Source organism: Agelaius phoeniceus, chromosome 17 (assembly GCF_051311805.1).
Source record: "Agelaius phoeniceus isolate bAgePho1 chromosome 17, bAgePho1.hap1, whole genome shotgun sequence".
Taxonomy (NCBI): Eukaryota; Metazoa; Chordata; class Aves; order Passeriformes; family Icteridae; genus Agelaius; species Agelaius phoeniceus.
The window spans coordinates 9624643-9635416 of NC_135281.1; the positions used below are offsets into that span (position 1 = coordinate 9624643).

Here is a 10774-nt window from a genome sequence, read left to right on the forward strand (position 1 = left end):
CTCCCCCGAGTGCCTCATCCTGGAAGGTGCTGCCTCCTGCAGTGCCTGGAAATCTGCTTCCTATTTCTCTGGCTGAACGTATCTCATAGTCAGCCTGAATCCAGTTGCTCTCATTCCAGGGATGCTCCAGGATTTCCCCCTCCTTCCCAAGCCCATTTGGGTGTATTTATGGAGCATGACCAAAGTCCCGCTTGCTCTTGCTTTGTCAGGCTGCAGCAGCCAATTCCTGGGCCTCCTCTCAGCAAACATCCCGGCAACATGTCTCCTCTCCCTTGGATTCATTCTCCCGAACGTGGGCGACCAGCCCAGGAGATGGAGGCTGAGGGATGGGTGCGTCACGAGCCTCTCTAGGCAGCAGAGTTCCTTCGGATGCCGCTGGAAGCGCTGCGGCACGCAGCATGGTGGGATGCTGATGAGAGGATGTTTCTCATATCTCACTGGTGTCAGCAGCTCCTTACTCTTGTGTTACAGATGAGCATACCCGGATCCTTTCCTCTGTCCCCTCGTTTCCCAGCGCCAGGCTCCAGAGCAGAGCGGACAGGGTTAATCAGTCCCAGCTCTGCTGCTGCTTTTCACTCTCTTTATGGCTCTCTCATGGTAAAAGGTGCCAGCTCCTCCAGTGTGAGATCCTCGGGCTTTGTCTGACTCCACCACAGGGAGCCCTTCCCTTGGGGAAGGGACTTCCCTGCAATGCCCTGGGGAGAAGGTACAACCTACAGCTGCCCAGAGTTGTCCTGTATTACCTTTCAGTCCAAATGTCCCCGAGATGGACGGCTGCTCCCCCGTAAACTTCTTAGGAGTTTTCTGTTTCCTTCCTGACTCAAAAGAGAGAAACAGAGAGAGAGATTTGGTCAAATAACTGTACTGCCGGGGGGATTCATCAGTCCTGGGGCATGGGGTGGGCACACACTCCATGTTAGGAGTGGGTCAAAGGCTGTCAAATGAAGCACCCACCCACTAAACACCAACAGACTGCTGCTTCCCACTCCACAAAACCAGGATAAATCTGTTATTCAGGATTAATTCAATGAGTGAAAGTGGTGGCTCTGCCTAGTGCAAAAGCTAAGCAGCTCCCACATGTGGCTATGTGGCTGTGGTGGTTTGCTTTGGTGTTGCAAGCAGCAGAAACCATGATGGGGACAACCACTGTCCTATACCAGCTCAGCAGTGACCATGGACAGACAGAGACTCCTCATCCTGTCCCAATCCTTCAGGAAGATGAGTTTGCCAGAACCATTCTGCTTTAACCTCACACACTCAGAGAGGACAGACAGGCTGACACGGCAGCTTGCTATGCTGCCAGGAATTCAACACATTTCCAATCCTATCACAGGATTGTTAAGGTTGGAAAGATCTCTAAGATCATTGAATCCAACCATCACACAGGTCCTTTGGAAATATTTCCACCACAGCTACAACTGTGGAGTTTAAACTCCCACTGAAGCTGCAAGAAACTGGAGAGCAGGGCAAGTTATCAAGGTCTGGAAAAAAGGCTTGGCCATCCCTTGGATTCAGAGACACTCTCAGCAGTGTTGGCTGCAGCAGATCCCCTTCCCATGGGACACCTTCTGAACCAGCGTAGCCCTGGGCTCTAATCTTACTGTGCTTCATCCTCTCGGGGTCTTCCTCCTGCAGGGAGGCCTGGCTGCCCCGCTGCTGCCCGACGTCCTTGCCACTGGAGGATTTGGCCGTGGGGGTGGCAGCTGCCATGGCCTCAGCTGCTGCAATCTGGAACTCCTTGCTCTCCCGGCTCTCCGCCAGGCACTCGCCGTTCTCTGCGTGCTCCTGGGCCACGGCTTTTTCCGTCTTTGCCTGTTTGGGATGGATGGTGGGGCAAGCTGAACTCTCAGCAGGTCTAGGGCAAAGCACAGAGGGCTTGTTTAAAGAGGGCTTGTTAGACAAGTGTCCTGACACCTCTCCCCCCTCGCCAGCCCAGGTTGTAGGAATGGAGGCAGGCATGTTCCCCTTCTCCCAACCATCCCTGTGCCACTGCCATGCAGCCCAGCCACAGCCTGGTACCTTTTCTTTCCACTGCTCTTCCCAATGGCCTTGGGCACTTTGTTTTCTGCTTTGCTGGTTGGCACTGGCCGGTCCAAGTGATTCCAGAGCCGATGCTTTTCCAGCTGGGTTTTGGAGGTGAAGGCAGCTTCGCAGTACGAGCATGAGTATGTCAGCTTCTCTGAGATTGCACCCTGAGTGAAGCAGGGAGAAGCAGGTGAGCACAGATGTTAGATCACAAAAGAGAGGCTTTTTCTGACACAGGCATGAACATAAATCATGTCTAACACCCTTCTGCCCTTCCAAACGATTACCCAAAGTCCATGATCCCCCTGGGCCAGACCTCACACTGAGCTGAGAGATCCCAGTCCCTCTCACACACACACCTCACAAACTGCTCCTGGCCCACCTCTGCCCTCCCCATTTCCTCATTTTAACCTCATGTTTTTCCTGGTGTTTAAGGCCTGAGAGCAGCTTTACCCTGCAGATGGTAATGGAAGAGCCAGCCACTGGAAAGGACAGACAGTTCTCCAGTTTCCTTACCCCTTGGCAGCGCTGATAGTGGTACTTCAAGCCATAAATGCTGGGGAACTCCAGCCAGCAGCCTGAATTGGGACATTTCACCCTCGAGTGGGCTTTGAATTCATCCTTCCACTGGTTCATCAGGGGAAGCTGGAACAGGAGAAAGAAGAGATAGCTGAGTGAAGAGCACCCTGTGCCTGGCTGTGTCTGATACATCCCAAGGGAGCTGGGAGAGCACATGGGAAATCTGATCATTCCCATCCATCCTTTCCACCTTCCACCACCAGTCATGAAGGGGACCCCAGGGGTGTGTTTCAGGGTATCAGTGCTCACTCCAGTGAGAGCTGCTGGGACAGATGCTGCAGACTCCACAGGCTAATGATTCCTGCTGAGGCTTTACCTTGCTGTGCTTCCCAGAGCACACACACATTCCCTACCAGGCTGGGGAATAAATCAGGCCTGAAGTCACCTGGCTGATTTAATCACCCCACATTTCATCTAGTCTGTAAATCACCCCATGTCCCTGCTCTCATGACAAACTACTCCATGTGTTGTCCATGCTACCAGGCAGGAATTAAACTGCACAGCTCTACAGGGAATAAATCACTCCCTTGCCATTGCTGCTGGCTCATTAGCCAAGCCTGACACGGCTGTGACAGGATCCAGTCATCTGGACATTGCCCTGGGAAAGCAAGGCTGGAAAGGGGTACAGTTCCTTAACCAGGGTTTTGGAAAGTAATGGATGCCTGCACATAGGGGTTGAGGGACCAAGATCTTGCTCAGCCCAAGACAAGGCTGCTCTGAAGATTAAACCACAGTGGAATAGGGCTGGCTGGAGTGCACAGTGCAGGGCACATCAGTCAGAGTGAAGCAGGGAGGGCTCAGGGACTGGAGTGTGTGAGGTCTTACAGGGATGTCTTTCAGCGCCTGGTTCTCAGCCTTGGGTCTTCCTTTCTTCCTGCCTTCAGTTTTGTCACTGGTTGCATTTCCTGCAAACAGACACAGCACAATCACCAGCTGTGCCAGAGGAGCCACTGTACCAGTAATTCTGCTGCCCAGCCCCAGCTCCCTGCTGCCTGCCTTGTGCCCTCAGCTCTAGGCTGGCCATTCTCTGTCCTAGCAAGGATAGAGATGCCCCTCTGGAAGGCAATGCCAGCTCCCCTGCAAATGAGGTGCTGATAAGACGTGACACAGGGAGAAACAGTCTCCTGAACACAGGCGTGTTCATATTGCAGACAGCTGGAGTTCATTCCCTTTAGCAATAACTTATCCTCCTCTGTTTGCAATTATGGCTTTAATCCCCTCAAGGTAACAGTGGCATCTGGGAAACATTTAGGGCACACGCATTTCCCCACAAAGCCACTGATTTTGGAAGCCCCATCTGAGCTGCATCGCTGGGGTCCAACCCTCTCCAGGGGTGCAGGCACCCCTCAGCATCCAGAGCTACCCTTACCAAGGTAAAGGCAGCAGGACCCTCTCTCATACAGGGGATCTGCCCAGCATAAAGAGACAGGAGGAAAAATCTCCTTGGGCCTGGAGATTCCTGGATAGAGAAATCAGCCATCCATCAGCGTGACAGCCCTTAGTGTGAGGGTCCCCTGGGGCTTGTACGCCAGCAAGCCTCCATCCCGGGGGCCGCAACATGGGAGGCAGCAGATGGCCTGAACTCATTTAAGCCTTTCCATCCTTTGATGTAACACTTAGCTACCAACACGATAAATGGGCGGCGAGACACCCATCTCGTTAAGCCAGACACACGCCTCTCCGAAGGGAGAGACCATCTCCATCCCTCCCCTCCTGCTCCCAGCAACCAGCTCTCAGAGCTGGGGCTTTTTGGCCAGCACAGCCCTCACTGCTGAGTCAAAGTGAGGAGCAGACACATTGAGACCCAGGTCACTTGTTTTGGCAGCCACCCCCCAACTCCTGCCTCTGGGCTCATCCTCTCTGCCCCATCCACCTCCACTGAAAGGACAAATCAGCTCCTTACCCAGCTTGGGCAGCTCTGCCGGTGGGTTTATCCTTGTCTCCGTCCTGCTTTCTTTGCTGGCAGTGGGTTTGTTAGAGCCTGCAGTTTTCCTTCCACCTTTACAGGTATAGGAATCCGCCATCTCTGAAAGAAGCAGGGGAGGCGTTAAAATTCACTCCTCGGAGCTGGGAACAACACATGGTGAAAGCAAGGAGAGCTGCTGGGGAGGGAGGGAAATGAGAAAACCATCACGCAGCTTCAAGATTCCCACAAAGAGAAGAAACGGGACGTGCTTCCGAGTATTTGTTCTACAGTTGAGGAACGCCACAGACATGGCTGGAAAGCTGCTTTCATTACAGCCTGGCTTCCCCTTCACATACAATGGCAAAGACTTTATTAAAAATTATGGGCTGACTTTGCCCAGAGAAGTAGTGAATAAATGGCTTTTCCTCTTCGTTTATTTCTCCGCTTTCATTTAAGACACCAAAAGCAAAAAAAAAAAAAAGTGAGTTTTAATGAACAGATGTAATGATAAATTTCCAATTTTCCTTATTAATGGGAAACTGTTATAAACTGAGAATTGTTAATGCTATCTGAATTTTCCGTATTAATAATTCAATTTGGCTTCTCTATAAATAATGAACGTCAGGAATTATCGCACAAGGCCCACTCTCACTCCTGATGGAAGTGGGCACTAGGACACCCCTCCATTCAGCAGTGCCAAGAGGAAGCCCACGGCATGACTGGCTCTGCCTCCGGCTTCAAGTTCCTTCTTCCCCTCCCGACAGCACAAGCAAAGGCACATCTGAGGATGGGGGCTGCTCTGGGAGATGCCATATATGGATTTGGGGAAAAGAAGTCCTCCATGCCTCCATAATGAGAGCATCAGGCCCTTGGGAAGAGATTCCTTGGACCACCATGACTTTGAGACCTTGGCTGGGACGGGATGCTGATGTTCACCCATGCGTTTTTTAAAACACGGATTTGACTCATCACCTGCAATTCCTCCCACATGTTTAGCATCATTCTACTTGAAGGAGCTGATTCCCAAGAGCATCCACACTCATCCTGTCTGTCCTCATGCCCAGAGGATGAAGGAGCATCTCCTGTGTGGCCAGATTGCCAGCCATGCCACCAACATGCAGGACACGAGGGTCCAGCAGTTCTTTCTGAGGTGTCCCCAGGGACTTTCTGTGTAGGATCTGGGACTTTCCATGTGGGATGCAGCCCACATGCTCCAAGAGCTGGCAAAAGCTTCCAGCATGTGCTTGGCTGGTGACACATATGTGGTTGTTTGCATGGGCACAAAGGTTAATCGGATCAAGTGAGAAATTCCAGCTTGGCAACTGGTTCTGTGGCATTTGGTGCTGAACATGGGGATCGCTGATTCAACTAATTTGGGCTCTTTTGGTGGGAGAGCTGGGTAGGAGTTTGTAGTCTGCCTGACAGCAGCTCCTTTCTGGAGCAGGCACGGAGAGGGGACCCTGTGGTTCGTTCCCAAATTGCTGCTCCACTCCCATCAGTGTGGGCACTGCTACTGTCCCCAGTCCTCCACAGACAAATGTGGCAGTCCCCTTTCTTCCCATTCTGCTGTCTGGTACCTCTGAGCAACCCTCACTCAAGCTGCTCAAAGGAAAAAGGGGAAAAAGCAGACTCACCAAAAACCAGTGAAGTGAAAGCCAAAGACAAGATTTCTGTGCTTACAATGGCGTGAAAACCAAGGGGAAACCCACACAACCAACACCTCTATCCAGCCAGGGCTAGTGCCAAAATGCCATGGGGGATGGAGCACAGAACCTCCTTGCCTGCCTCGCTGGCCAGCTCGAGGTGACACGCAAAGAGTGGCAGCCAGGACAGACCCTGTTGACATCTCTGGTGCTCTCCTCCTGCACCTCATGACACTGCACACCACTGAGCATCCTCCAACTCTCCCTTCCCAAAACATCCAAAGTGCCCAGCTCAGCCCTGCTCCAGCAGCTGGACACCTCTCACCGCCCTGAACACATCTGTCCCTCAAAGGAATCCTCTCTGCCCAGCTTGAGAGGTTCTGAATCTTCTGTTTTTCCACACCAAATACTCCTTTGCATTTTTCTCATTATTTTTTAACCAAATGAAAAATAAAAATCTCATAAACCTGTCAGCAAGAGCCAAAATCTGCTCCCTGGCCACTGAAACAACCCCAGGGATCACAGAGGAATTGTCCAGGAGATACAGAGCAAAAATCAGCCCATTGTGGGGTTTTTTGGTAACGTTCAAATTTCTCACTCATGTTTGAGTAACACACAGTGAAAATAGGCAGTGTGTGCTCTTCCACGCTTTCCTTAAGGTTTTGTTGAAAACTCTCTTTTGCAACTGGTAATGGGAAGAGAAGGCATCCACAGGTTCCAGCCATGAGCCAGGGACGGGATGCGGTGTGGGAAGGCTGGGCCAAGCATCTTATGAGGTCTCCAGCTCTTTCCAGGTAACTTTTTAGAACTTTGTGGTAACATTTTTGAAACATCTCACTCCAGCTCCAGGAAAAAAAAGCTCCTGTGATCGCAAGCACCAAAATGTGATGAGTGAAGGCTAAACTGGTATTGCTGGGAGCAAGGGTAAGGAGGAAACCCATGGCTGTGGGAAGGGGAAAGTGACATTTGGGAACAAAAGGCACTGTTCCCAAGCCACTGGCAGCCCTATGCAGCTGGAAATTTGGCATAGAATGGGAAAGGGGAAATAATTCTATGCAGAAATTCCTGCTCATTAATTTGGATAAGGCCTGAAGGAGCATGTACATAGCCAGGGATGGCTGCGACCCTCTCACAACATCCTTATGGTTACCAGCGGAAAGTCACCTGCAGACCATGACCCCAGGCTCTCCTGCCAGGATTCCCACCTCAGTCACATCCCTACGGATGGGCTTTGCTGCATGACAACTGCCTGGTCACCTGTCAATCTGCTCTACCTATCATCAATAATCTACCAACAGCTCTAGAAGTACAGAACACCAAAAGCCAAGGGAGCTGCCTGTCCCAGGACAAGCCTTGTGCCAGCACAGATGATGGATGCCAAAGGGCACTGCCATCCCTGTCGCTGTCAGAGGAGCTGTGCTCCCTCCCATGAACTCCTGGCAGAACCAGAGATGCTGGGAAAAACTTGCAGGGAATAAAGACAAGGCAGCGGAGGGAGAGGCTTCCTGTCGAAGAATCGCCCTCGCTGGAGGTTTCCCCGGGAGGGAAGCACGTGGCGGGTGAAGCCCTGCGAGCCGCTGCCTCGCTGGGCACGGCAGACAGCCGGCAGCCCCGGAGGGACACGGCACATCCCGCCGCGATCACCCAAACCGAGTGACACCCATCGAGGCTCTCCAGGAGGGAGAACCTCACCCGAGGCACGCACACCCCGCTCCTGCCGCACATGGCTCTGGCCAGGCGCAGACGAGGCTTTTGAGGGTGTAAAGTTTCTGTTCGAGGCGCGTTATCCCGTCCCTCCCCTCTCCGTCCCCGGGCACTGACACGAAGGGAAAAGCGCCCGCACATGCCTGGCAGACAATGAGTCCGCACCGAGCCGCGGGGACCGGGGTGCCCCCTGTCCCGGGGGTCAGCGGCTGCGGGGAGCTCTGCCCGCTGCCGCTGTCACCTCCTGGGCGCGGGGAGCTCTGCCCTGCCCGCTGCCGCTGTCACCTCCCGAGCAGGGGGACCTCTGTGCTGTCACCTCCCGGCCCGGCCGTGCCGCCCGCGTCCCCTCGCTGCCCCTCCCCGCTGTCACCCCGCGGGCAGCGCCGCCCGGGCCTGTCACCCCGCGGGCCCGCGCCCCATCCCCGGGAGGCGGCCGGGGCTTCCCCGCGGGCCGGGCCCGGCAGGGAGGGGACGGAGGGCCCGGCCCGGCCCGGCCGCGCTCCGGGAGGGGAAGAGCGAGCGGCAAAATGGCGACGCGGCGGCGGGCGGAGCGGAGCGGAGCGGGGCGCGGGGGTCCCCGCCGCGGGGCCGGGCGGGCCGGGGGCCGCTCGGTGCTTACCTCGGCGGGCCGGGCCGCGGTGCGGGGCGCGCAGGGCCGACACCCCCCGGCCGGCCAGGCGGTGCCGCCCGCCGCCCCCGGGCCGCCGTGCGGGGCTCCCGGCGCGCCCACACCCGCGGCGGCGCCGCGCTCCGCTGCCGCGCTCCCGCCCGCCCCTCGCAGCCGCCGCCGCCGCCGCCGCCGCCGCCGCCGCGGCTCATGCGCGCTCCCCGCCCCGCCCGGCCCGGCCCGGCCCGCCCCGCGCCCCTCACCGCCGCCACCGGGCCGCTCCGGCCTCGCCTGGTTCCGGGACCGGCACCGGGATCGGCACCGGGAGGACGGGCGGGGGCGCCGCCCCGGGAGGGCGGGACGGGGCAGCGCCCCCCGCACCGGGCTGACCTGGGCAGGTGCGGCCGGAGCCCGGTGCGGGCAGGGCTGCGCTGCGCTGCCTCCGCGGGATGCGGGCAGGGTGCCGAGCTGCCCTCCGCACCTCCAGGCTGTTTGGCCTCTGTCACACCCCGGGGTGCGGGCAGCGTGTCCTGCCCGCCGTCCTGCCCTCGGGGTGCAGGCGCTGAGTGTCCTGCCTGTCATCTTCCCGTCCTTCCTGCCTTCCAGGTCGCAGGCAAGACGCCTTTCCCTTTACCCTATTCTCCAAGGTGCAGACAGGATGACCTGCCTGTCATTCTGCCCGGCAAGGTGCCCTGCCCGTTATCCTTTCCTGCCCATCATCCTACCTCCCAAGGTGTTGGCAGTGTCCTGTATGTCACTGTTTTCTCCAGGGTGTCCTGTTCATCATCCTGCCTGCAAAGGTGCGGGTAGGATGCCCTCCCCATCCATCAATACATCTAAACCCAGGGTGCTCCAGGTCCCCTTGTAAAGCCACCCCAGTCTCCGGGAATGATGCTGAGCGTGAGCCTGTTGCAATGCCCATGGGACACTTTCCCAGCTCCCGGGCTTGGGATGTCACCTCGGCAAACCCGGTGGCACCTGGGGAGGGGCTGCAGGACACAGCCAGCCTTGGTTACCGGCTGCAGGAATGCACAGCCACACCAGGACCCAGCAGTAGCCAAGAAATTAGGGAAAACCACATAAATTTTGCCAGGTGAGAGCAGAACCCAGAGCAACCATCGCTGTCAGGGCCATCCTGCTGCCATTATCAGTGCGTGATCCTGCGGTGCTGCCGGGAACTGGGAGGCCCTGTGGCACGGTTGTGCAAAAAAAAAAAAAAAAAAAAGCCCAACCCAAGCCGGGAGTTTCCCCGCGGTTTTCCCGTCTTTGTCTCCATTGCGGGGAAAAGAGCTTAATTAACGTCTGCAGAGAGCAGGGAAAGCTCGGTGTAATTGCTAGGTATGGTTATCGGTGGAGCGGAGGGTGCTCAGCAGGGTGGGAGGGACAGGCTCAGCCCACCTTCTTTGTATAAAATGAGGCATATCCGAGGCGGGCTGGCTTCCCAGGCAGGGAGCTGCCTCCCGGGAGAGCTGGGGCGGCTGTCGGGCAGCTCCACGTGCTCGCTGAGACCAGGCAGTGCCTTCAGCACCTTCGAGGTCCCCTCCTCGCTGTAAACGGTGCCCATCGCTCACCCTGGCACCTGTTCCACGTGTGCGAAGGTGCCACAATGTCCATTTTCTGTATCCAGAAAGGACAGTTTTGCTTCTCCAGGAAAGGGATGAGGGTGAGGGGAGATAGGGAGTTTGGCCATGATGGATTAGACAGGGGCAGGGAGAGCAGGCAGCTTCAGGCTGGGTGAGGAACAAACCCCTGAAATTATGCAATATAAAGGCACCCACTGTTGTTATTTTCAGGCTCTGCTTAGCAGAGCAGGCCAAGGGATGGACTTGAAAAGAGCAGCAAATGTTAAGCAGATGCTGAGGAGTGCTTTGTTTCACAGGCAGAGCTGTGCTGGGAAAGGCAGGAGGAGGAGGAGGAGGAAGAGCAACAGGGGCAGTGGTGCTGCCTTCCTCCATGTGCTCACAGGAGAACATCACATCCCCTCTTGCACTGTGGCCTTGTTGCAGAGGTGGGTTGTGGATGAGAGCTCATCCCTGCAAACCAGCACGATGCTGTGGAGGCGCCACATGGTGATTCCCCAGTGCTCTGGCCCCTGGTCACTGCTCCACTGTCCCCACTGTTCCCACCACTCGAGGCAGGAGGAGGCCAAGGAGCAGCACCCAGGCACACACTGCAGCTGTAGATGCTGGAGAAGGTGCTTGGCAGCAGGGATGAAACAGTCCAAGCCATTGAGCATGTAAATTAAATTGATACGGACCCCAGGAAGAGGTGATGAGGGAAAAAACAATTACATAGCCTGTATCAGCGAGG

The 10774-nt window shown here is 55.9% G+C and overlaps 1 protein-coding gene across 4 annotated transcripts in view; it reads right to left on the reverse strand.

Annotated features, from left to right (window-relative positions):
* The window catches only part of ZNF512B (zinc finger protein 512B), a 29993-nt gene extending 21150 nt beyond the window's left edge, over positions 1–8843 (reverse strand). For 3 of the 4 annotated variants that reach the window (XM_077187253.1, XM_077187254.1, XM_054644496.2), the window contains exons 1-7: positions 8477–8625; positions 4508–4630; positions 3430–3509; positions 2542–2670; positions 2020–2192; positions 1602–1855; positions 744–815 (exon numbers count right to left, since the gene is read on the reverse strand). In XM_077187253.1, coding sequence (XP_077043368.1) covers positions 744–815; positions 1602–1855; positions 2020–2192; positions 2542–2670; positions 3430–3509; positions 4508–4628 — 829 coding nt within the window. In that variant the 5' untranslated portion in view covers positions 4629–4630; positions 8477–8625. Of the gene's footprint in view, positions 1–743; positions 816–1601; positions 1856–2019; positions 2193–2541; positions 2671–3429; positions 3510–4507; positions 4631–8476; positions 8626–8727 lie in introns of those variants that run through there. The other variant, XM_077187252.1, reaches the window with a different exon arrangement.
* Positions 8844–10774: the final 1931 nt, after the last annotated feature.